The sequence below is a fragment of the Oreochromis niloticus genome, linkage group LG18, assembly GCF_001858045.2.
Source record: "Oreochromis niloticus isolate F11D_XX linkage group LG18, O_niloticus_UMD_NMBU, whole genome shotgun sequence".
NCBI classification, from domain to species: domain Eukaryota; kingdom Metazoa; phylum Chordata; class Actinopteri; order Cichliformes; family Cichlidae; genus Oreochromis; species Oreochromis niloticus.
In genome coordinates, this window is record NC_031982.2 from 8311263 (window position 1) to 8339012 (window position 27750).

General features: G+C 40.1%; 1 protein-coding gene across 1 annotated transcript; it reads right to left on the minus strand.

Moving 5' to 3' along the window:
- LOC100696384 (MAGUK p55 subfamily member 7) lies at positions 1 to 27507 on the minus strand. Its single transcript, XM_003453342.5, has 21 exons — positions 27052 to 27507; positions 26729 to 26896; positions 25733 to 25762; positions 25356 to 25474; positions 24447 to 24524; positions 23046 to 23126; positions 18299 to 18433; positions 16360 to 16441; positions 16129 to 16214; positions 14815 to 14892; positions 13959 to 14155; positions 13803 to 13861; positions 13639 to 13650; positions 13346 to 13399; positions 8807 to 8980; positions 5751 to 5831; positions 5567 to 5660; positions 5328 to 5436; positions 2224 to 2367; positions 385 to 629; positions 1 to 142 (listed from the first exon to the last, which is right to left on the minus strand). Exons 2-20 carry the CDS (start codon positions 26745 to 26747, stop codon positions 399 to 401), a joined length of 1863 nt encoding a protein of 620 aa, XP_003453390.2. The 5' UTR covers positions 26748 to 26896; positions 27052 to 27507; the 3' UTR covers positions 1 to 142; positions 385 to 398.
- Positions 27508 to 27750: the final 243 nt, after the last annotated feature.

Consider the following 27750-nt stretch of genomic DNA (forward strand, 5'->3'; position numbering starts at 1 on the left):
TACATTACAGTTAATTGAAGTGCAGCAGCTGTCAGAATAATTACATGCTGATGTTTGCGACTTGGCAGGGAGGCATTACACTCAGCCACAAGCTCTGGAGAGTTTCCTTTTTTCCCCCTTCTTCTTGTTCTTCTTCTGCAAACTGAAATGTTTTCAGCCAAATGCCAACAGAAAAGCAGGAGCAGAGACAGATGGAGAGAAGTGGAGAAATGAATTCTGCCTAACTGGATGCGCACAAAAGACAATATGGAAAACTTTAGAAATCGCAGCTTTTGTTTAGCCCAGGATTAAAATATGAAATTCAGTCTTCCATGTTGTTTGTTCTAAAATGACACGTTACATACAGCTATGTTATATTTTTATTAATTTGTTTTTCTTACTAACTTCATATATAAATCTCAAATCCAGCTGGGCAGATGACTACAGCTTCTCCGTGCTTTTGTTGGTGAGGAGCAGCTCCACTCTGTAGGCACCCACTGGACCCGTGCCTCCTGAATCTTCTCGAGGTCTGACCTCAGCTCTCTGAACGCAGAGGCGATATCTGCGTTAACAATCACCTTGTCAAACAGGTGACCGTACTGGCGCTCCATGTTTTCGGCCAAGTCAATCATGTCCTCAAAATCCGCCTCCTGTGAAAGAAAAATAGCGTTGCTAGTATCCATCAGACAACAAAGATTCTATCCCGAGATGGAGTGGCGTACACTGTTGTGCAAAACAACTGCTCATTTCTTTATATTTTGTCAGGAGAACGGGAGATAGGTGCAGTAATGTACTGAAATGCGTAAACATAAATGGAAGTACTGGCAAAATCAGTTTGTGCAGTTTGAAAGTCAATATTTGATATGACCACCTTTATTCTTCAACACAGTCTAAACTCCCTTAGGCAGCTTTCTTGTCATTTCTCTCAGTAGTCTTCAGGAATAGTTCTCCAGGCTTCTCGAAGGACATTCAAAGCTCTTCTTTGGATGTTGGCTGCCTTTTGTTGCCTTTTCTGTCAAGATGATCCCACACTGCTTCAATAAATTTGAGGTCCAGCCTCTGGGAAAGCCATTGTATGTTTTTCTATCCAGGTGTGACTTTACTGCATCGGCAGTGTGTTTGGGATCACTGTGGTGCTGAGAAATGAAGCTGTTGCTAAACAAATGCTTTCCAAAAGTTACTGCATCATCCAAATCTGACGGTAGGTTTCTGTGCTCATAATTCCGTCAATTTTGACAAAATCTTCAGTACCAGTGGGTAAACCCACAAACCATGACAGAGCCTCCACTGTGTTTTACAGCTGTAGCTCAACTGCCATACCTGTCTCCTGACCTCCTCTGTCTAATATTGATGACGATTTTAACCAAAAACTTCACACTGATATGTCTGATGAGGTTTCAGTAAACAGTATATGGATCAACTGAAAGGCCTTTTCTGGCTTTCAGATACGGATCAACGGTTGTATATATTTTTTTAGGCTTGTCACTTCTTTTGTTCTCCACTTGTCCAGTTTTTTGCAGACACACAAACATTATGCCGAGATATGACAAGTTGTCGGCTAAGGCACAAGAAGCCTTTTCACGCGAGTTGAAAACACAGCCCTTTGAGACGAGCCTCAGCTCTGAATGGACAGTACCAAAAACTTACTGCAACACAGCTGTGTGACCTTGTGGGTTTGATAAGGGCAACCTGGGCACATGTGGCCAAACAATGAATCTGAACCCAGATGGGCATTTTTAAAGTTACTGAGCATGTTTTGATTCCGCTGTGCCCCACCAACTCCAGATACTTCAGTTTTAAAGTGAGCAGAGACTCAACAGAACAATATAAAATGCACAGACTCTTCAGTCTACATCAATTTGGTGAATAATTTAAGTGTGTTTCCCTATTTAATGTGCTTCCTTGCTATCACGTATTTATTGTTACAGATAGGTTTTTGTTTGTGTTTTCTTTGAGTTTTTTCCCATTTAAATCATGATCAATATCACACATAAGCTGAAACCTTTATCTCTGACACAAATACGCTCCCTCAAATGTTATCTTATCGAAGAAGAAGCCAATCAGAAAGCAGTTTTGTAACTTCCCATGTCTTCTAAATGCAAACCACAGGACCAGTGTAAACTAAGGTGTGTGTTAGTTAGGGGCGTGTGCCACAATGTTTGTCCTCATACTGTCATGTGTGTTACATGGAACAGGAACCTTAATTCACCATGCGATTGCTGGACTGTGTGTGTTTTTTCTTACTGAAAAGATCCTGACTTGGTTAGTATCCTCTTCATCGCGGACAAATTTAGCTCTCCGTCTGGTGAGGCGTAGCTCCTCTATGCGCGGTGGCTTGACAAACACCACGTATGGTTTAAATTCTGACGTGTACACACGCTTTATTTTCTGTTGGAACAAAAGAGGATTAGATTAGTTGAAGACAGAAGGCAAGTATCTGTAATAAAATATGTTGTCTAAACAATACACATGTGTTTTCTGAAGACTGGGCCACTGCTTCAGATTCTGTTTGGCAGAAAAACACAAAATCATAATTATGTCCAGCTCCCATGATGTAAAGCTACTACTGTTACTTCAACTGTGGCAAAGTAATTACTTGTGAGAGCTTAGAAACTGTTGTTTTTTCTCTAGAAGAATATTGTCTCGTGTGTCTCACCAACTCATGTGGAGCCGAGTAGAAATCTTACTTTAACTGTTCACTTATTTCCCATTTAACCAAGCAGAAATGTTGCTATCCGATATAAAACCGGATTACAACGAGCAGTGGGACACAGCGTATAATTAAAAGGTTTGTCCAAAGGTCCAAAGGCTTTTACAGTCCTGACAAACCATCAAGGTCAAGGTCAAGTTTATTGGTATAGGACATTTAAAACAACCACGGTTGACCAAAATGCTTCACAGGCTGTCAATAGCAACAAACAAAATAATTACAAGATGTCTAGATTTAGCTCGACATGAAGGCCAGAGAGTAGAAATGAGTCCTGAGGAATGACTTAAATGTAGCAACTGTTTGGTCAGTTCTAATATGAAATAATAAGGCATTCCAGAGACTCAGGGCCACAATGTGAGAGCTCTGTGTCCACTGTTTTTAAAGGCTAAATCTCGGACTATTGAGGATCATCTGAGTAGAAGGCCTCAGTGCTCTGACAGGAGTATGAGCATGAATAAGATCAGTCAAAGACAGTGGTGCCAGCCCAATTAGAAACTTAAAGACGATCAATAAAATGTTACAATTAAACCTAAAGTTGACAGGACTCAAATGGAGTGAAGCTAAAATTGGAGTAATATGTTCATGTTTTCGTGTCCCATTTCTGTCCTAATACAGTCTTGTCATAATAAGAGCATGTATGACTCTGAGTCATGAGTCATAGGAAAGGCAAGGCTGCACTTTGGCCAATAATCTCAACTGGTAAAAGAAGCAGTTTTATCACAGAAATAATCTGTTTACCCAAGTTAAAAGAGCTGTCAACAATCACACCCAAGTTTTTAACAGATTGATAAATGAACGACCCATAAGCCCCTTTTCCATTAGCCTACCTACTCGGATTGACTCGGCACGCTTCGCCAGGGTTTTCAGGGTTTTCCAATAAGTCATAGTACCAGGTACTAAAATAGTACCTGCTCGGCCGCAGTTAAAAGCAATCCAAGCAGGTACTAAAATGTGACGTCGTCAGACTGCATGCCACCGATTGGCTGGTCAGTGGCATCACTTGATGAGTCACGAGAGTGTCTCATTCACGAAGATCAAAACTGCCATTTTTGAAACCCGGAAACAAGGAAAATGGCTACAAAAAACGACGCCCTGGCCCCCGAGTCTGATGAGAAGCAACAGACCAAATACCAGGGATATTGTTGCCTCGACATCCACTTTGGTTTAGCCTTCCGTGTTCGCATACTAATTACGTTATGGGATGCTCTGCAGTGTTGCTATGACGACAACCATGGACATTAGATAGTACTGGATTTTAATGGAAAACCAGTCGATCCAAGTCAAGTCGATCCCAGTAGGTACTAATGGAGTAGTGAGAGAGCCAACACAGAGGAAACAGTCCTGCAGCTGCTCACCACAACCAAACATAACAATCTCTGTTTTCATTTCTGTTCATTAAAATTAAGGAAATTAATGTTTAACCAATTCTTTAAGGCAATCTAACTAAACTTAATGAATTGGGGTCATTAGATTTCACAGGAAAAGAAATCCAGATGTTATCAGCAAAACAATGAAAGAATCGGTTAAATTTCCCCAAAATGAATAATTTTTAGCTCACTGACATGTGTAACCTAATAGTATTAGGGACTGGATAAAGTGGCAGTCTCTAAGGTTGACAGAAAGAATCACAAGAACTGTAGACAAAAACTGCATTTCCTCAAATTCCCAAACATTTCCAAATGTTAACCTTGGAGTAAAAACATGTTAGCAGTCTGGTTCAAAAACTGTTTTGGCCTGGATCGTTAATTTCCCCCTTTGTGATAACTATTTGTGGGATTATTATTTATTTATTTGTACCTCTTAGATCGCTCAAAGTTCTGTTTTAAGTGGGGAATGATTATTTTTAAAAGAGGGGCAGTTAACGCCTGCTTGGCGTCTTTTAATTCGAGTCACTTAACTAGTCTATTTGACCTTGTTTGGTGTTAGTGCCTATATGACCAAAGAATAATAAAGTTGTACTAGCACTTATCCGTGTTTAGCAAATATCTGTTCTTGTGCAGTGTACCCATACAGTCACTTTGCCTACTAAACTTGCTGGTGTTAACTGAAAACTTCCCTGCACCCCGCCCTCGGTTTAATTACATGTTCAAAATGTTCTGGCTCCCAGAAAACAAGCTGTGAATGTCAGGCTTCAAAGTGGGACTTCAAAGATCTACAGATGATGTCCTGTTGGATAATGCTCATCTTTTATAAACAGTCTATGATTTTATCCCATTTTTCCCCCCACAAATTTGGACTGCCCTCATATCCTAAAGCTAACTTGGGGAAAAGTCCACACAGGAATGTTCTTCTTCTGATAGACGCAGAGTATTCAGTCCCTATTTGTTGCTTTAAACTGCAGGGTTTAAAAAGTGAGGGGCTCATGCTACTACTCCACAGCTCATGCAAAAAAGCAAGTACAGTGTGATCCCTTACTGGCTTCCTAACATAACTAAAATAAAAAACTAAACCCTTGTGGTAAGACACAGGACTTGGAAACTTTACTTTTATTAGTTCAACGTGAATAGGCCATAGGACAAAAACAGAAACTGTAAATTTCCATTCCTGAAAAAGGCACTGCCTCACAATGAGTGATTATTTAGTATGAAGAATCAGCGTGAACTGTTTATTAGGGACACATGACTTTTTGAATGCTTACACTGGGGTGAGCATCCAGGAGGCAGACCTTGCCCTCTGCCATCACTCTGTGCACAGAGTCTAGACTTGTTCCATAGTAGTGACCTCTGTAACTCCCATACTCAATAAACCTGGAGGCAGAAAGCATCAGGGACAGGAACAGACATGAAAACAATTAAAACGGCAGAGAAGACAGAGTGAGTGGACAAAATGCAAGCGAGATTATTTTCAATACCATGGGAACACATGCTAATGGAGTACCTGTGACTCAGAATGAGCTCTTCAAACATGTGGACTGACACAAAATGATAATCCACACCTTCGCTTTCCTGCCTTCTCTTCTCCCGTGTGGTGTCTGTAAGAGAAGAGCACGGCAGGCGGGAGATGAAACGCATTTTAGCGTGCAGGAGATGACAGTCGAGGAACTTGAAAGCGTCTCTCTTACGGGGTACGGTGACGCCATAGCGGTCGGGGTCGGAGATCAGCAGCCTCCTCTTCAGTTCATTAACGCCAACGCCGCTGGGCCCTCGAGACAAATATCAAAACACAGTGTTCTCCATGTGGGTATTCATTCCAAGTATCACTAATGTGTACTAATGTTTTCCTCAAGACAAGCCCAACATCAAATGACGCATCTGTCTTTACCATCAGAGAGGGAGCGACAGAGCGAGAGAAAGTCAGACAGAGCTCTGATTTCATTCAGATTTTCAGCGTCTGTCTGCGTCCCCCCTATCGAACGTTTAACGCTCCTATACCCTCTGGAAAATACATAGGATTGCACTTAAATGTGACATCTGCAAAGCCACGCAGTATCAATGTCATTATAGTGTAGGATGCACAGGATGAAGCGCGCGCACACACACACACACGCGCGCACTGTAGCATCTGGGATTTTCTTCTAGAGCAGGTTTCGGCAGCCCCAGATTGCATCAGACTCTAATGGAGCTCTGTCTGAAAGTGGGATTCCTGACATACCTGCCTTTTCCATCACTAGGTTGCATGAGCTTGATACATTACAAAATATCAGGTTTATGGACTCTCCGCTCTTACACTTCTAATGCGTTTCACAGCTGCCGCACAGAACCGGAGAGGAGCATCATCGGGCTTTGTGGATGCTTTCCTTTTCAAGAGTTACACGATCTGTGGGCGCTTTAAGTGGCTGGCAGTCACTTTCACCAACTTTCCTGGGGCATAGCGGTCTATTGTTTCATTCAAAGTGCATATGCAGTGCAAACTGAAAGGATATATTTCAAACCTGGTCAAACATCATCCAGCTGGTCCTGGTTTAGTGATCCAAGGTTTTGGTTTTCCCGTCTATAACTTTCATTGCCAATAAGCTATATATTCTTAATGATGACCTCCGGTCAATGAAGAACCCTCACAGCAGACAGTAAAACGTAATCCAGAGTCGGGGTTAGCTCCAACTCAATTAAAGAGGTCCAAATCTAAATCCAAGCTGTCTTAACTGTTCCAAGTTGATGATGGAGCACTTGGCTGACATTATGAGGGATCGTCTCCGCCATCCATCACTTTCTCTCCATTCTTTTATTTATTTATTTTTTATCTATTCTCTATCTGGTATTGTTTTTGCACCTCTTCAGCTCTTTGTGTTTCTCGCCTCTCCGCCTTTCAATTTTCTTTACCGATTTTTCCGTCTCTCCGCTTCTCGTCTGCCCTCCGTTCTCCTCAGTCACAGGCGACCTACAGTTGTATCGTAATATGACATTAAAAAGACCTTCAGCGGGGCTCAATCTAAAATTCCCTGGGGAGAGATAGAGCTCAGAAATACATAGAGCAGGCCTGCAGGGCTGGCAGAGAAGTGAATCTGGGGTGGGCCGCTAGGTAACTTAAGAGAGCACGGTATATTCTGACTTTGAGTTTTCTGACAGTGTTTACGTGTTTCTGATGGGAAAGGATTGTTCTTGTGCTCACGAGTGGGAACATAAATCTTCATTAACGCATTACTTTTTCTTTTGATCAACAACATTTTCAATAATACCGTGCTTTACGTAAATGGGACTCTGGCATTTCTGAAATTTTTGCAAGGGCTAAAAAAAAGGAAGCTACGGGATGATATAAAACAGAATATAACTGACTAATACACCTTAAACTGCATGGAAATATTTATGCTGTTATCTCCATCATCTCACTGGCACATTATTTAACTCTCTCTCTTCTTTTTTTTTTTTACAAGTTTATGGCATTTTTTGATAAAATTACTCTCCACACAGCGTGGGTGTGTTCAGGTGGATACTGCACACGCAGAGATGAGTCTTGTACACCCAGGGGAATCAGCTGGACATTAATGTGCCAGTGAAAACTACGGAAAAAAAAGACTATGACAGCATTTTTTTAAAAACTCATTGTTTTGTATCATCATCAATTTTTTCATCATCATCAAAAAATGCAATGCTTTTTCCTTTTTCTTTAAAGTAGCAAAAACTCCCTGTTGACTTTAATCATTTACTAAACATCATCTTAGAAAAAAAAAATCAGCAATCAGCCCAGATGCTGTTTTGTCCAAGGCAGGAATGTCAGTGAATTGTATAAATCATAATCATACAGCCACTGCTCCCTAATCCTTTCTTTTCAGTTCCACTAAGAAAAGCATAATTTTCCTGCCTAGTTCATCATACAAGTGCTCGTCATAAAATCTACATTTTACAGAGATTTTTGTTTTTAATGAGGTATTGGACTTGGATAGCTCTACAAAATCTGAATGCAATATTTTTTGGAGTTTTGACTCTCCTAACCCACCATAAGTGTGTCCAAATTCAGGGGCTCCATCCCTCAAAGGACACAAAGGAAGGTCGAGAAGGCCGGAAGTGAGTGGCTGATAAATTAGACCAGGGGTAGGCAACTCCAGGCCTCAAGGGCCAGTGTCCTGCAGGTTTTAGATATCACTCTGGGTCAGCAAACCTGAATCAAATGATTAGTTCATCACCAGGCCTCTGGAGAGTTTCAAGACATGTTGAGGAGCTAATTTAGCCATTTGAATCACCTCTTTTTTGGGTCTAGGACACATCTAAAACCTGCAGGACCTTGAGGCCTGGAGTTGCTCATTTGACAAAATCTAACTTTTTAAGATTCTTTGTTAATTTAATATTTGGAACAGTTGGATATTTAAGTGCAATAAAACCCATTGCTGACTTTAAAAGTTTATCCCTGGACTGCTTTGCTTGGCCCATCTGCCATTTTTCTTTTCCAAAAAATGTTTTACAACCACCAATGCACAATAAATCTTGGGATAGAGTGGGCTGAAAAGGATTTGCCTGATGCATCCTTCAAATCCGAGGGAAAGGAGGACACATTTGTAGGCCTCGGCCGGAGGAGCCTTCGAATTTGGACAGCCTTCGTTGCCTTGCTTTGACGTAAGAAGCCATCAAATGTGGCCTTCAAAGGATGGAGCCTCTGACTTTGGACGCACCTCATATCTCTCCCCTAAAACGTCTTAAAAATACCCCCCCATACACTTTTTTTTGTTTTTTTGATCATACATACCAACCAGGATGACCACTCGATGTCTGTCCTTTGGCTCCCTGTGGTAGGGGATCACCTTTATGTAGGTAGGTGGACAAATTGAGCTGTGTACCCCGGCGCTCCATCTCCTGAACCGAGCAGCTTCTTTGGCCCAGCTGCTCTTTCTACCAAGACGGAAACTCCTTCTTAAACCAGCTGGCAAAGAGACACAGAGACCCTTCAGTAAGGTGTATAACTGGAAAGGTAGCTGTAGATATATGGCGGTCCTAAAAACCTGGGTTAGTTCATTTGAGGCAGGGCTACAAAGCCTCTGGTGTGTACAGTTATTTATATGTGCAAGCAAACCAACACAGGGCAACATTTGGAGCAATATTTCTCATCACGTTGAAAACATTAACTCTCAGTTTGGCTCTGTTATTAGTGTTAGCCACGTATTCTTGAGGGAAAGATCTGTCTCTTTAACTACTGAATGCACTAAGTTTGGCTAACTTTGCCTGTCTTGCTTCTGATGTTGGGCAGGCAGCTTGCAGTGGATCTTTAGGGCTTTTTTGGTGGAAGTGAATCATAACAGTAAAGCTGTGCTTTGTAAAATTAAAGAAGTAGCATAAAGGTTTTTATGGCTAAGTCTGTTGATTATACTGTTTCATCATCTGTATGTTTCCTTTCATACACATCATTTAATCCATTGTTAATGCTAAAATCTTCTAAAACATTTCTGTCGCTCCCTCCTTGTTTTTTGCTTAAAGAGGACAACATTACTAGTTATTTCTTAAGTCTGAAGAATTTTAATTTAATTTAATTTTATTTAGAGCACATTTTCACACATTAATAGTCAGCAGAGTTGCGTAAGCCTTGATTTAATCTAGGTTTAATTGACCTGCGTCTGGTTTTTGCTCTCATCGTGGTTAAAAAGACCAGAACTCTTGTTTTATACAGTGGAAAAGGAAAAGCATTGAGAATTATTAAGGACAAGAGAACACAATTCAAGAAACCATCTGGTGTCAACTGCTCTCCTGAGCAGCACACGTCTTATTTAAGAGACAATAATTCAGTCTGTCACGCGTCACTGCTATCCTGTCTGAAATCCAGCCTCTGCCATGCGACTGTGGTCGGGCCGGGCTTGGCAGACTTGATTTCTTTCATGATGTTAACTAAGTGATGGTGCCAAGGCCTCTCTGACGTCAACCATAATTTCACTTTGTAAGCATGTCTATCCATTTCCTCTCTAGGCTTCATTCTGAGAAACATACCAATATGATTTCAAACTTTTGTTTACACTGGATTTAAAATGATGAGCTCTCTCAAATATGCGTGTTATACAAACCGTATAAGAAATAATGTTACACGGCAAAAAAACAAATCTTATTTCCTAAAATCAAATACGCTCTGCACAAAGCCATCTTGTATTTGTCAGTCTTAAATCATTCTGGCAGACAAATTATCATCAGTGACTGAAAATGCTCCCAGCCCCACATTTATAGAGATACTAAAAGATATTTCAGATTTACTAATCAGTGTGATGTAACACCGAGTAACAGGCCAGCATACAACATGCTGTGAGCTGGGCCTGAGCCCTTCATGTCAACAATACTGTGAGATCATTAGGTGGCACTGAATGATTCAGTGTTATCAATTAAGGAAACTGAATGACAAGACAATTTTTTCTACTTCACTTTGGAGTAGATTTCTGGTTTGAGACTCCACTGAAGAACCATTTGTTTGGTTGTGACTCAAGAATAAAACATGAACTTAGCTTCCAGGTCAGAAAAACAAAGTCAATGCTGAAGTGCCTTAGGTCTCCAACCACAGATATTGCCATCTGGTGGCGATAGCTGTGGTTGGCGGTGGCTGGATGTATAGGAAAACAGCTTTCTGTGTCAGTTACTCATTATGCGTCATGTTGAATATTAAATTAAGTCTGTTTTGTAAATCTTGGTCCTACCATATTTCATAATAAAAGATTATGAAAGTTGGTAACAACTTTCAATTCAGTTCAATTCAATTTGACTTTTATAGCACCAAATCAAACAGTTCGCTCAAGGTGCTTGTGACTGACAAGTAATAGACAAACAAACTTTGGTTAAAAATAGCTTTTTTCACATATTTGTCATTTAACAAGAGAAAATATGATAAATGAAAAGCATCTCCATATATTTCAGAGCTTTTACTTCAGAGCAGAGATTACTGCTGCTGTTCGTACTATTTAAAAAGGCAGAGATTGGGCCTTTATCTGAACCATGGTCTGAGTAACCCCTGCCTTTCTATTGTAAATGGTAAATAGACTGGTTCTTATAGAGCACTTTTCTACTCTATCTGAGCACTCAAAGAGCTTTACACAACTAGCCTCATCTACCCACAAGCACTTTTTTCTCTGCTGTTTCTAAGTGCTTTCTATCTAACATTCACACACCGATGGATGCATCGGAGAGCAGCATGGGGTTAGTGTCCTGCCCAAGGATATTTGGCATGCAGACTGGGATCGAACCTTCCAGTTAGTAGGTGACTGGCTCTACCACCTGAGCTACAGCCACCCCCCTTACTATTGTTTTGTATATATTCCTCTTGATTGCTTATATTTCTTCTGCTTATAAGAAGCCAGAGTACCTGAAGAGAACCCATGCACACACGGGGAGAACATGCACAGTAAACACCACACAGACTGGATTTGAACCCCCGGACCTTCTTGCTGTGAGTCATCAGTGCTAACCGTGATGCCACTTTATAAAAGTTGTTTCAAAATAAGCTTTACTCACTGCCTTTGTGATAGATTTGGTTCAAGAAAATGTGCTGTGGATCATGATTTTGCCATGACATACACACATGCAGTCAGACTCGAGTTAAATGGGCACACGGTACTCTATTAACACCCTTTACAAAGCTCTTTAGTAAGTTGCATGACTACATATCCGGTTGTTCAGTGATGACGTGACGAATCCTACTTCCGGGCCTAAAGTAGTCTGCGTTTAATATGGCTTTTGTGTTGTTAACATGTTTAATGTTTTGTATTTTCTTCTATTTAATCTCAAAAAGCTCCTAAAACAGTCAGTGATCACTGTTGACCTCCCTCGGCTTTTATTACTGCTAATCATTTATTTAAGCTCAGTTTTTAAAACCTTACGATGTAACTACAGCACAGCCCATGCAGCAGTATATGAATGACTAACCTCGTATTGTGGATGGATTATCTCACTTGTTCTCCTGGCTGAAGTTTAGTCCTTTTACAGCATCCCGCTATGCGATTACATTTGTTCCTGACCACCGAGAACACTCACGTTAACTTTTATCGAGTGGGAAAAAAAGTTAGCTTGTTTATGTTATGCTAACATAGCTGTGTCGCTAGCGGTCACGTAGCACATCATTATATACCAGCTAGCCAAACTTCAGTAACCCTACAAACGTCACTGCTGTTTAGTTTTCTGTCTTCATTTATGTTGGAAGTTATAGCAGAGCTGTACGTTTGAATTTTTTTTCCAAAACCCCGCAGTCAGTACATGCTATATTGTATTTAGATAGAAGCTAGCGAGCTAACTTCCTGCTAACTTCTAACGCCGTTAAATGTCATAAATTCCATTTTCATGGATGCCTGGATGTTAAACTCAATTGTTACACCTGGTAGAGCAGAACACTGATCATTTTATTAAAGATGAAAGACTTTAGACAGTTTTTCAACTCTCAGTAATGCCACAGTGATCGTTTGATATATGGACCTGCAGCGGAGTTTAGGCCCAGACACGGCCAGTGACGTCAGACTGAACAACCGGATTGCAAAGTTGTAACACAGTATTGTTGTAATAGAATCTCTCTGCAGTCAGACAGACCCACCTACCTATCTACCAAAATACCTCAGCTGCTTCTATGATAGTGCCCACCACAGACGTCTCTCTAGGGCCAAATTTTTATGATAAACACAGACTATAAATATATATATATAAATAATACCAGCTGTGTTACTGTAGCTGGTGCATATACACCACCACATCCCTTCTCCTTCATTCACTGTCTCTCTGATTGTTATGCATGCATCACTCAGGATGTACATGCAAAATAAAGAGTCTGAAGCTCTGTCCTCAGGTGGAACGTGGCCTCAGATAAGATGAAATGCACATTATTAACTGTACACGACTCTTTGAAGTGATATTGCGCAATATCTGTAATTACCTTTCCTTTTACAGACGAAAGGAGCCTTTTTACAATCAGCCACAAGTGCACTTCCCCATATGAACATCCTGCACTGCTCATATGGACACATGCAAATACACACAAGACATTATTTCCAATCCATGAGATCAAGACAAATGGGATAAACTGTGCAGCTGAAACCACATTTGCTGTTATATTCCTTTCCTCTAAATCTACAAACCACAGAACTACATCACCAAATGAACTGGTTTGTACAGCAAAATACAACTAGGGTCTCCTTTTTTGGTTTTTATTACAGAGTTTAAATATGTGTGTTTTTGTGATCGTTCAGGTTGAAATGCCCCCGAGTTATATTTTGGAGTAGCAGTCTGGCCCCTTTTCCATTAGTGGGATTTGAGTGGGACAAGTCAAACATCTTACCAACATGGATCCCTGTTATAGCTCTATAGTCTGCATCCTCCGTGACTGGAAAAACTGGAAGAAAGAGGAGAAAGGAAATCATAGATAAAAAAGGAGAACCATTAACAACCATTAACAAAGCTTTAATCTTCGAAACTAAAAGGTAAAGCACGCTCGAGTCGGCCAGTTTGGTTTTAGACGTTACATCTTAGGTACAAACAGAAAACCCCAAAGCAAAACCCAAAACATACTCATTACATCATGACAATTATTCTGAAGGTAAGGTTTCGAAAGCAAATGGTAACTGACAGTACCTTCCTCCTCCTCTGTGAAGCATGTGGACAAAACAATCGAAGTTAGTACAAGAGGAGGGTGGCCGGGGTCACCCTGACCATTAACCATGACCTTCAATAGCTTAATAGAAAACATTTTATACTTTTCAGGTGTGGTGAGTTTATGGGCCAAAGGGGTGCATCACCTGGTGGCTTGACTCTCCGAGGCTGGAACAGAGCTTTGGGTCGCTGTAGAGCGACTCTTCTGTAGTAAGCCAAAAAACAGGAAGGCAGAATGAAAGCAGGATAGATGTGTCCATTCAGAGTTTTAAAGTCAAGTGACTTAAAAGCAGGAAAAAGACCTTTCATGCAGCTCCTTCGAGGGGATGAGCCCAGCTCCACCGTTGCTGTCCTCGAGGTGACAGGCCTGCCACCAGGTGTCATCCTCCATGCTGACAATCTGGAGGACGTCACCCCTTTTAAAGGCGAGTGCAGCGTCCTTGCATGGAATGCTAGGATCTTGATTGGGATCATAGTCAAACAGAGCTCGCACAAACAGCTGAGGAAAGAAAACTATGACATTATAGAGCCTTCAAGCAGACATACTGGTGAAAGGAAAATACACAATGCCTTTTTTCATTTATTTATTCACATTTCTGTTTTTCCACAGCAGCTTCACGAACTTCTGTATCCTGGCAATGGACTGCGCTGGTGTTTCTTCACATATGTTGGTGTCAGTTTTGAGAAATGACCACAATCACTGAAAATAATTTGTCTTAATCCATTGCAAATGCTCTCTAGCGTCTCTAACAGTTTCCAGCTTGGACATACACTCTGTGTGGTGAAGATGGCCTACAATTAGTTCTAGCTAAAAGATTGTTGAACTTGAATTTTTCCACATAAGGTAGGGATTCATTGTTGATGTTAAATTGAGTCAATACAGTTTAAACGTTTAAATGATAAAAAGCTGTAAGTTGTAATGACGTGAGCGTCTTATCCTTGACGGTCTGATCTGTGCTTACTTCTTGAGAACCCTGCAGCAGCAGTGACAGCATTGTGGCAGAAACACAAAATATAACCCAACACACGAGATATCGCTGATTTCATACGTTTTTTACTGAAACCAGGTGGACAGTTTTCTCCATGCAGCCGCATCGCATGCTAATGTCCATGCACAACGCACGCTAACACGAGTGTTATGGTTAATATTCTTTGTACCTTTTGCTTAGTTGTTGACATTTCTTCCCTGGAGTATGCAGGAATAATTTTGAACCTGACTTCATCCTTAGAGCGAGCCTGCACAAACACAGTGGCATGAAAGCAACAGTTTGAGGTACCGCTTTCATATTTTTATACAAAACAGTCGAAACAAGGGGAACAAATTGCCTGGATCTGTGAAAATCTTAAACAATAAATTGATTAAAACATTAAATAAATATGCATTTTTAAACCTTAATTATTGGCATACTTCTTTATTTTTTAGGCTTCCGCAATCACCAAAGTACTTTTGTATTATTTTAGCTAGCTACATTTTCCTGTTTCTAGCTGTTAAGCTAAGCTAGCTATTGCTCAAAGTAGCAACAGAAAAACATTTTGTTTTGTTTGGTTTTTTTACTGACAAATAAATCTCACTTTAAATTGAAAGTAGGAAAAAATGGATTTGAAGATAGGAGCCTCTGATGAAGACTGTAAACAATCTGAGAGAAATCAAAATATTAGCAACATGATGTGATAGCATTTGATGTTTTCTCAGTTTTTCCTCATGTTGTTACCTTACGTAAGATTTATAGCGTTCTGGCTACTCAGATTTTTTTCATTAGCTACATGTTACAATATACTTCTAGCCTTGGTCCTATAAAATTTTACCTCAAAGAAAAGTTAAAAAAAATATGGTTAGCTTGTGATATTACTCTTTACCCTGACCTAAATTTATTGCTCTTGTATTGAAGTTGGTGTCACACGTTGGCCTTAACACTTTGCACATGACTGGGTAGCAATTTATTGCAAATAGTCTGTGTTGTTTATGTTTTTTATGTTTTTAGATTAAAATTTTCAAAGATTTACATCACCATCACTTGTATTTTCGTTAGACTGAATATTTGAGATCGGTTGGACCCCATAAGATTATCTGCTTTTTAGTGGGCTGCCGAACTGGCCGGAATGGCAGGATGATGGCACATGATGTTTTAGCTAACTCTCAGCCGAGTCCTCTTCATTTGATAGCGCAGGTGTTATCACATTTGGCTAACAGAGCAAAGAGTTCCAGTTCACAAACCCAGCCTTGTCTTAGGTGAGTAACACGCTACTGTAATCTTTTCAAAACCAAAAAATGTTGTCAACCTTACAGAAATATTGTAATAAGGTGAACAAGAATTTTTTTTACAGAAGTGAAAGTTTAAGTAAAGTGGAAAGGTTTATTGGTTTTGGTGGCTTAATGAGATTTGTTGACAAGGTGAAAAAAAAAGCTAATACTGTCATCATACATTAAAGCAAACTGTATGCAACTGAACAGAAAAAACATGTGAGACTAACCAGCAGAGGAAGGATTTCCTTTGGCTTCCTGTGCTCTAGTGAGACTCCATTCACCTCTTTCAGCTCATCGCCTTCATGGATGAGGCCTTCAAAGCATTGGACATTAATATGGAAACCTGTACTTCATGCTTTTCTTTAAAACATGGAAATGTACAATCACAGCGTTTCTGCAACTTAATGTACACGAGGATGAAAGGAAGCATATTTGCAATCAAGAGTCTATCAGCTTACCGCTTTTGTCAGCTGCGCCTCCTCTCATGATCCTCGCCACAACAATAGCCCCGGTGGATGTATCCCTCTTAATTGTTGCTCCCTTAAGGACGGTGATTAGTGAATGAATGGACAAGCATACGAGCAGATGCAGAGAGGCAAAGAGGTCAAACGATGGCGAGTGAAAGTAACATGTTGAATTTATTAGGGCCTAGACAAGCTTCTTATTTAAAGTCCCCTCATTTCAGGGAAGGTTATTTGTATCAAGACGGGCCCATTTAGGCGGCTGCCTTCATGTAACACACAAAGCGCTGGAAAAGGTTATTCAAATCAGCATTATTTTCAACAGATGTTATTGATGTGGAGCAAATCGCAATGGAAAGAGCATCTTATGTAGCTGACTACAATCAGCTCATGCGCGGGTGTAACCCTGTTGTCTGGAAAACATGTTGGATTGATCAAAGAGACTATGTCAGAAAAAGGTCAGTCCCCTTCCAATCTAGTTTTGGGATCAATACAAAAGTATGTTCTCCATTATTGGTCCGAAGTGCCTTTTGGAAGCTCAATCACTAACACAGGAGCACACACACACACACAAAAGGCAAAAATGTCCGTCATTAAGTAAATTACATTCATATTTATCCTGAAAACATATTTAAATTAAACCCGTCGCTGGGATTTCTGCGCTGTTTGTTTGTCTTTTTCTTAGTGAGATATCTCAGAAAGCTGCCATTAGAATTCACTGACATCTGTTGGAAAGTAAAGCAACAGTACAAAATAATAGAAAAGCCTGGTTTTGTGATGTAGATCCAGGATTTTTCAAAAGACATTTTCACTTCGCATTTGAGGACATTTCTTCTATTTTCTAATAAACTACTGGGCATACTTGAATGGGGGAAAAACCTGCCATATGAACCCCACTGCTATCAATCACTTACTTTATGGAGATTTTGATCCAGAAGCAACTGAAAAAAACGATTATAATAACAAATTTAGAGGATTTGTGGCATTGGCAGAGGTATGCACGCTTTGTAGTTTTACTGGTTTCCTGTCCCGTTTCACTTGATCCAGGAAATATCTAAAAAAAAAAACTGACAATGGCTGAATGTTGAATACAGGGAATCATTCCGATACCATCGAGAAAATAAGCTTTGATTAAAGACCTCGAAACTAGTTGATCTTCATCAGTAACAATCATTCTAAACGAGCAGAACGGCTTTAAAATGCCATTAAGAGGGTTTTTTTTTTTTTTTTTTTGCTGTTTATACACACAAGTTTTGCACACCACGCACATCTGCACAACAATGCTGGAACCGTGCCGCTCGTCTCTGCAGATATATGGCAAAAGAGATGTGGAAGAATTGACTCTGTAAATTTCGAGCTGAGGAAAGCTGCCTTGTGTTTCAGCCTAGAGGCAAATGTGATCCAGGCTGCCGCAGCAACATTCGCTAAGGTTTCCTGTCATGTTTCCTGTCAAAGGCTTTCGTCCCGCTACACCTTGGCATACGCGGCTTTAGCAGTCACGCTGTTCAGCAACACAGCATGAATTCAGTCCCTGGAGAAAACTTCAGCCTATTAGATGTGCTCATTGCGCTGGATTGTCCGTGTGTGTCAGTTAATGTGGCTGGACAAATTGCGCATTTTTAGGTACAGTTGCCTCGTTACATGGTAGCTTTGACCTAAATGTTTGCATTTCTCTGTGTTTTGCGTGAGGTCTGAGACCAGGCAGGCCGTATTAGAGACAAGCTGGCACGCAGCACAGACAGAAGGAATTCATTTTCTTGCCATGACGTTTTTGTAACTGGCCTCTGGCCTCTGTCACTGGAAATTAGTTGTATCAAATGTGTTTATTTGTTTCGCTGCTAAGAGTTAAATGAAGATTCACAATAACCGCTGCGTCGTGGCTCTCTCTCTGTCGGTTTCTTTTTTAAAACCTGACCTTTGAGCGGACCGTACTGACCAGAGGCTCTTTGGTTTTGACCAAACTGACAATTTTGACCGAATCTTCCTCGTCCTCCAGTGCGTCATCAGGTATGGGTGGCAGAACAGGCTCAAAGTCTCTCTGAGCTACAGCGTCATGGACATGCAGGAGACTCTGCAAAAGGAATAGAAAAAACAGTCAAGATGGTGGTCAGCTTTGAGTTATGTCACTTTGCATTCTGGAATTCTGGAAATACACTGGGCTGAGTCCAATCAATCTGACATGCACTGAAAAGAAATACTCCTCTGTAAGTGTCCCAGGCCATGCATACTCTGAGCATAATGAGGCATGCTGGCTGTCAAGCTGCTGTCAGATTCAGCCTGTGGACAAATGCTAGAGGTTTCATTGGAAAACTCATCCAGTTTGAATTTAGGCAGGCAGTAGAACTGCTGTCCCCGCTATCCCCAGTGTCCCTAATGTCACCAGCTTACATGTTTAGATCATCTGTTAGGTAAAGTGTAGTCTTCGAAAGGTTGACAGCCAAGCTTCGCCCCGAATACACTTACCTAATCCAGAGGCAGCAGTTTCTTCCTGGAATGTCAGCATGATTTAGTTTGGAATGTACCACCAGCCTGTGGGCCACCTGAAAGCAGCTCCCCCTCATCACTAACACTGGCTCTGCCTGCAGCCATCTGGCTCAGCTCAAACATCACACATCTTATAAAGGATCACTTCCCAGCGAATTGATCTTTGACTCGCTATCAATACCCAGACAGTTCATTTAAATTCTTTTTGATCTGATTGCTTTGGCAGTGTGAAATCCCCGGTTTTGTTTGCTGAAAAGCAACACACGGGATAAATGTTAATCCCTCTCTCTGCGAGCCTCTGCAAAATGCAGTTCCAAACAAAAAGGTCATTTACTGTAATAAGAAAGAATGAGAAGAGGGGGGGGAACATGTGCTCATCAACTTAATTTTAACAATCAGCCAATCCATCTGTCAGTTAGTCTACTTGTTATCCGCATATCCATCAACAGTTACTCTCCTCAGAAGCTGCCAATGAGTGAGCAACGTGTCTCTGGCCACTTTCACAGACAGGTTTTTAAAAAAACAAACATTCATTTACAGGATATTATACCCAGTGTCTCTTATAAGTATGTGCGAGCCCGTGCACTGTGGCCAAGAACAAACAGGTCATTAGGACTGTTCAAACAAACCTGTTAGTTGTCGGCTGGCTTCTGCTCCTCATTAGGAAAAGCCACAACTTCTGCAGTTCACTGGAAAACCATATGCGCTGTGTACGTATGCTACGTGTATGTGTATGTGCATCTGAAAAATGACTGTCAGCAGATCTGAAAGAAGGAACTGTGCGTTTGAGGAGTCTGGACCTCTATATGAGTGCACACTAATAAACATAACTCGGGAGTAGATTAGCTTCAGTGCTAGTGTGGTTAATAGATGTCAGCACCTCTCAGCTGCAGAATGATGAGGTGAAGTCAGTTTAAATTAACTTTACGGTTGGATTAATTTGCCACTTTGAGTGACTCATATAAGAGTGGATTGTAGGAAACATATACTGTGAGTCGTTTAATGTATATGTGTGCGTGTATCATGAGTGGAGATTGAGCTGTCAGCTATAATTTTAATGTCAACTATCTTGGAAAAAATTACTGAGAAGTACACAATTACTTTTCATTGTTGCCATTGAATCTTTGGTGCTGGAGAGCTGAGACAGAAGTGAACAAAGCAACATGTTTTTTTGGCTGGATTGGCACATTTGGTCTCATATCTCATATTTCATCATCATATCTGGAAATCCTTATGGAAGAAACATGCACTCTTTCACAGTTCAAGTAATGTTTGTGTGTAGCAAGAAGAGTCAGTTCCTTGAATACTTAGATAAGACTGACACCTCTTTTCTATCGCTCTTGAAAATACCAAGAAGCTGTGAATTACTAGCATAAGATAAAAACTGTAAACGGGAAAAAAAGGATAGTCTACTTCTGTTCAAACTTTACAAAACCTTCTTACTGGCACTTAGAAACTATTCTAATGAATATTTTTTCTATTTTTTGTGTCTGTTTTTTCTAATAAAACAAGTTAGCTGCATCTCCAATTAGGTCACTCTTTGTCTTCTTGCTAAGCTAAGCTAACGCGCTGTTAAAAGACAGGCATGAGGGCAGTGTTGATTTTCTGATCTATCTCTCAGTAGCAAAGTGTAAAGTTATCAGCAGCTAAAGATTTCCATGTTTCATAATGGGTGTGCTGGGTAAATGTGAAATCTTGTCTCTTGTTACAACATTTGCAACAATTGCAGCTTTAGAGCTTTAGAGCAAGACAAACCGGGAAGTATTAAAACTGGTCCAGTGGCTGGGCTCCTGATGGCTCACTGCAAATCACAGACGTCTATACCACATGAAATTCTTTACAATGGATCCTAAAAATGGAGCTTTACTCATATAGCACTTTTATACTCAAAGCACTGCATATTAGAAGCCACATCCACCGCTATACACACCTTTCATGCTGTGTGCTAAGTGCCTGGCTAGGAGATGAGGGGATTAACATTAGTATAACCAGGAAAAGAAAAAGCCAAATAGAGTGAGTTGTGAGAAAATAATATTTCATTAAGGACTCCACTCACAGAGTCTGCTGCAGTGCTATTTCAGCCAAACAAAAGGACCACAAGCTAAAATATCCTGAAAAGTAAAGGGGATGTTTAACCAAATCAAAGGGAAACCACTTCTGCTACAAGCAAACGCTTGCTACTCACTGGTTGCTTAAAGACTCATCTTATGTCATCTCACCCTCAGGCAAACCATTCAAAGCTGTCCCACTCACTGACAGAGCAGCTCTTCACCAGCTTATATACTGGCTGATTGCTGAATGTGCACTGGCATAGTGTTACAGGCCTTTAACCAATTCTGAAAAAGTCAGAATGCCATGTAAAATGTAAATAAATGTAAATAAAACAGATTGCAATGATGTTTTTATTATTTTTATTATTTTTTTTATTTACAATATAGCATAGAAAACATAAGAAATGTTTAAACTATCAAAATGACAACACCAGAAGCAAGCACGTGAGATCATATATTGATTTCTGTCTGTCTTCCTTTTATTTATTTTATGTTTCTGTACACTTATAGTGAAACACTACAAGGTAATTTACAAGTCTACTGATAAATTTCGCTAAAGCTTTTCTATTAAAATAATCATTGCTGAGTAGTCACCTCCTCTGTGATTTAGAAGAACAGGAAGTGGTGAGTGGGAGGGACAAGAGAGAACGCAGCGGATTTTTTAAGCTCTTTAACTTTTCTACTGCTAGTTTTACAAGGTGTAGACGGTAAAATTGTGCTGGTTAACTTTAAGTTCTTCTACACCTTGTTAAAAGAAGGTCTGAGATGGATGTCATATGTACTACTGAAATAATTTTGTTTGTTGATTGTGACAGGGGCGCACCAAGAGGGGGTCAGGGGGGGCACTGGCCACCGCTCAAAATTTGCTAACCCCCCCCAAAAAAGTGGCCCCCCTGGTATGACAGTCCTATGTTGGTAATAGTTTTAATGAATGTGAGCATAACAGAGAGGAAGACATCCTATAATGAGTTGAAACATTAACTTGTTATCTATTCCTGCTTAAAACAGATTATTATGAATTTAAAAATGTATTTGGTTTTCATATGTACCTATTTTCAGTGACATGAAGTTTAATAGCTGGAAATTAACTAGGCATATAATTCTTTTCCCTCTCTTTTTTGCCATATTTTTAATGTAACCAATATTTGCCAACAGCATAATAAAACTGGAAATTCTGTTTTCAGTGTGCCACCCCAATATTTTAAGTGGCCCCCAAATGAAAAAATTCTGGAGGCGCTCCTGGATTGTGAGAGAAATATAAATGGACATCAGTACGAAGCGTGGATGCTTTTGACCAGAGTAGATTCAATGACATTTTATATACAGGCATTGCATGGGCTCAGAGTGCTTCAGAAATCATTGCCTGTAAACACAGTTCACTATGCCATCCATAAATGCAGGTTAAAGCTCTTTCAGGTACTTTTGAAAAGGACCGAAGAAAAGAGGAAAACCTTTCTGTGGTCAGACGGTTCAAAATTCTTCTGGACTACAGAGGAGAGGGACCATCTGGCTTGTTATCAGCTTTCAGTTCAAAAGCCTGCATCTCTGGTATGGAATTGGAAGCTTGCACCATGAATGCTGAAAGGTTTTAGAACAACATATACTCTCATCCAAGACAATGCTAGAATATTATCACCATCAGACAGGAATGGGACAGCATTCCCCTCCCAAAAATCCAGCAGCTTGTCTCCTCAGTTCCCAGGTATTTACAGACTGTAGTTAAAAGAAGATGGGGTGTTTCACAGTGGTAAACATGTCCCTGGGAAACCTTTTTGAGACACATTGCTTCCATGAAATTCAAATTGAGCTAATATTTTTCTTAGAATGGTGCATTATCTCTGCTGTGTTTTCTGTGTTCTACTGTAAATAAAAAATATGGGATCAACATGTTGATGATATGCTTTACCTCTGGCTGTATGCTAATAAACTGTTTAACTTTAAGTCAGTTCACATTCATGAGAACAAGCCATTTAGCATCTCTCTGTGCCTGTTTTACATGATTTGCAGCTAATATCTGCATCTTGCATCCTTTGTATATACATTCCCTTTGCTAAAAATGATATATAACTGGCCCAGGGAGAGGGGAAGCTTTAGCTTGACGCATGTGAAGTTACAGTAACATGTCACTGTGGAAGGAAATATTTTTACCTGAAAGTGGGGTTTGGAAATGAGGGCAAGCAGCTCTTTGACTTCCTCTCTCCAACCCTGGTATATGAGTTCCTCTGCCAACTGGAACAGGGAAGAAGAGAGAGGTCGGATGTTTATAATTAGAGGTACTCTTTTTATGTTAAGGCTTTTGTGACGTTTTCAGGCAGGGAAACAAGCAAAAAGGCATAAAAGGTTCATGAAATTTATATCTGCCGGACACAACGTCAGTTCTGTCATTATTTCAGACACTTTCCTAAAACCCTGTTTGCCTCACGGGGAGTTTTCTCATCCTGGTGTGAGCCATTTGTCTGTTTCCTGTTTTAGCTTTGCGTCTCGAGCCACTGTCGGAAAAAAAAAGAGAACGCTCCTGAATGTTCAAGGCTACACGACAGCTGTGGTGACAGCTAAAACAGAGCAGCCTTGACCGTCGGCAGCAAGTGGAGAGGCGGCGAGTGACTGTGTGCAGTCGCCCGTCTTGTCAGGCATATTACTGTAATGACTTCTACTGCTTCAAGATGTCGAGGCACACTCCAGAGACACAATGCATGAAGGTCATTAGTTTCCACTGTGAGCAAACAGAAGCCTCTCTGAGGGGAAACAGAACCTCGGTTTGGCCCTTGCAGTAGGTCCTGATGATTTAAGCCAGGCAGAGAGTGGCTGTCGTACTGAATCTGAAGCAAGGGGACTGAAGGGAGGGAGCTGAAGTGGGGGAGCGTAGCAGAGAGACAGAATGGAAACATGGCAGATATTACAGTATATGGATATGAAAAAAGAAGAAATGGAAGGAAAAGAGAACAAGAAAAGGGGTGGAGAGGTAAAGATAATGGAAGGGAGGGAACGTTTAGGGGTGGAGAGAAGAATATATGGAAGGGAAAAGTGTTAAAAAAAATTCAATTTGGACTTTGTCCAGGACAAAGGTGGTGAAATCAGAAATAAAGGTGGGGGATAATCGAAATATACAAATTAGTCATGGGGATGGATGAAAATGAAAGAAAGACGGGATGGTAACAGGAGTGAGGATGACGCACATCTGTCTGTCACTTCAGCCTAAATCTGAAATTAATTGTTTTCCTGAAACATTAGACGGAATGATTTTCGCAGCTCCCGCTCGGTGCTCAGTCTTCAATGATCTAACTCTTGGCACATGAGTTAAAAAAAAAAACTCCTTTAAAACAGCTTTTTCAAAAGATGATATCTGAGGTGACAGCGTTTGAGACAACATTTCATAATTCAGGACACATAAGAAGAAATCCACATTATACCGCTGCTTCTTTGTGACAGGAAAGTGAGAGAAGACCATTTGTGAGATAACCTCCCCCCCAAAACTGTTCCCTCTTCTGTCAAGCTGTCATCCTCGGCAGTGTGTCTATCTGCAAAAGATGTTTGGAGATGGTCACTTACACTTGAGGCCAGATTCACTGCGTGCTCCTGGACGGGGACGGGGCTTCGCTTCTCAAAACGCTTCAGTTGCTCGTGAATCTGGCAAGTAAGCAGAGGATCATGCAAAAGCTTTTCTCTGCAGTAAAGGGGAACTTTAACTATTACTAGTTACTTATCGATAACTACCAATACTACTGCTGTGAAAGCAACTGGCTACTAATATAGATTTAAAGAAATTAAAAAAAATCCCAAAGTACTGTAAATGTAAACCTTTAATATAGTACACAGCTGCAGTGAGTCTGTGACATGATTTTAATGTTTTTGAGACTGGTGGAAAATATAGTACACTGTTGCACTTGCTGTAAAAAAAATACAGTTGTTTTTTACAGTTAAATCCTGTAAATGCTGACGCCTTTAAGGGAAAAAATTATTAAGACCAACTGCTGAGCTAAGGCCACCATGAGACTCCTGTTGCCCTGAATCACTTCCAGAACAGCCCCCGACCAGATTGCATTTATGTAACAACATTTCATGGAAAGTTTACATGTAATTAAATTAGTTAAACTCAGCATCGAATTTGTGTGTGTGTGTGTGTGTGTGTGTGTGTGTGTGCGCGCGCATAATTCTTGTCATCTGCAAATTGGAAAAAAAGTATTTAATCCTTTTACTTAAGTCTAAGTTATAATCATACGTAAGTATCTTAATAGTGCATAATATGTACCTGAAGTACTTATTGTGGCACTTTCCAGTGTACATAATATTAACAGTACTCTAATCCAATGGCATTACTTGTACATAATAAAACATAAACACATAATACTGCTAACAATAGGATCTGAATACCAAATTCACCTTAAATAAAGTGAATTCTGTGACTTGGATGGACAGATTGAGCGATCACAGGTCATTACAGCACAAAGGTGCATTCACCTTGAAGAGCAAGTGAAGCTTCTTCTCCATCAACATGCTGTGGAGAAACCTGTAGTCCTCCTCTCTGTCGGTATGTGGCTCAGTTCCAGACATCATTGACGATAGCAGCCTGCACATGCCTACCGGGTAAGTGGCAGGACATGCATAAGCACACGTACAAACGAACAAACCTGCACCTGCTCTTATTTTCTAGGTTGTGTTTTTGAGGGTCAGAAGGTGAGGTCAAAAACCAGATGAGAGAGGTCAGAGGTTAAACGAAAGGTGTGATTAAAAGCCTCCTATATGGAAGATCCAGTGTCACTGTGCTCATCACACAGGATATAAGGAAAAGGATATAATGAAACCATACTCTGGTTCATATTCTATATTCTACATACCTCTATGCTCAGTTCGGTTTAGCATCCCTCCTAAGAATAGAAGAAAAAAAGGACAAAGAAACCATCTCAGCAGACTTAAACTCTCTTTTTTTCTTGTGTAAAGACGGAATGTACCACATGTGAAAAGGAAAAAGGAAAGAAGTGTATTTATTCTTTAGATGGCCCCGAACAACATACTGAGATATTAGTGCCCCCTATTGCTGATTTTTATTGTAACAGTTCTTATCAAGTATCAACAAAGCCATGTCCATTATTTATATATATTATTTATATATATTTCAGTTAGGTGTGTTTAAATAATCAATATTTCTTGCAATAATTTCAGGAAAAGATCAAAACAAAGCTCAGTTATTACATTTAAGTTTAGATCTCAAAATAAAAATATAAAAATGCATTAGTTTGATAAAGTATGTTGCTTTCTTTGCTTGTACAACAGTTTTGACCATGATCTATCCACCAGCGTGGGTAGAGGATAATGTCTCCAGGACCTTTGCACTCGTTCAGTTTTAGATTTATATCTAAAAATCTGTTCTTGGGCTGGAAATGTATGTGAAAACCAAAAACAACAAGGCCTGCACTCTCACAACAGACCAATTTATGTATGAGTTACTCTGTTGTTACTCATACATGCAAGTATGATGTACAAAGAGTTTGAAACTACACAATACTGTAAAACTACATCAACTGATTTAAACAAGTGAAATAATATAATAATGAATATTTTGAATATGTTCAGACGCATTAACAACAAATAGTAAAAATCATGAGAAATTTTTTAATGCTCTGTCACTAAAATCAGTTCAAAAATGAAACACCTTGAATAGAATATCTCAACACTGATTATCTAGGATTCAGTTTTAATTATTTTAATATTCCAAGGCCATGTTACAAAGATTATAAAGGATGTTTATGTCTTATTTTGTTTTTTAAATTCCAATAGTGTTTAAGTAGAAAAAAAAGTTACTGCTAAGCAAAACAACAGAAGCATGCACTCACCAGAGACTGTCCATCCCATAAGGGCCAGGTCAGGCAAGCCATATCATTTAAAATATGTAAAGAGTACAGGCTGTGTTTGAACATCCACTTGTATTGAAAGGTTATGCAGTGTTCCACTGACCGCAATGCAAGAGACACCGTCTCTTATTCCATCAATATGTGTTCAGTCTGACACAAATAAGGCCAGCAGGCAATCAATACGCCAATCACATCATGGAGGTTACACAGCATGGAGTTTAATGTTGACCTATTTCAGTTCAGCTACCCACATATGACTGCAGACACTCAGTCATGCACAATATTAGTAATAGACAACGTCTTACCTGATGAAACATATGGATGTTCTGATTTTGAAAATGGTGATGTTGGGGTGTGTGTTACTATAATGGAATACACTGTATAGCTACAGTTGTATTAGATATCACTGGTCACAGAGTTCAGACTGTCCATCAGGAACCCTGTACAGTGCTTGTCTCAGTAGACTCCAGACATCTGAGTAGTTAACTATAAATGCCCTGGACTCATTGCATTTATAGTGAACTACATAAACCACGTATCAATTAGGCTAAAACCCAGGGGTGGTAAGAAAATGGACATATTAGCCTGCTGTGGCCTGTTCACGCTGGGCAAAGTGTTCGTGCAGGAGCTATATGACAACACCACAAAAGCGACAAAGCGTGCAGGCTGAAGCAGAGTCCCACTTGACAACTTAAAACTACCGAGACGTGAAGTGAACTTTGAGCAGCCAACAGCAGCACTGACAGGCTGCGTCACGTTATCCAGACACAGCTGAGCTCATTCCGGATATGATGAGACTTCCTTCAAAATAATAGCCCATCAACGCGGAAATGCCACAGTGAGGTGTGACAATCAAACACTTTTTATTAGAGAACCACGTGCGGTTATTTTTGTTATTCTGTGCCATATTTCTAATTGCCAGCATCGCATAAAAAGTATAATTACTTATTTAAAAATGACAACCCAGTTACTTGTGGTTTTGACTTAAGCATATAATTTATAAT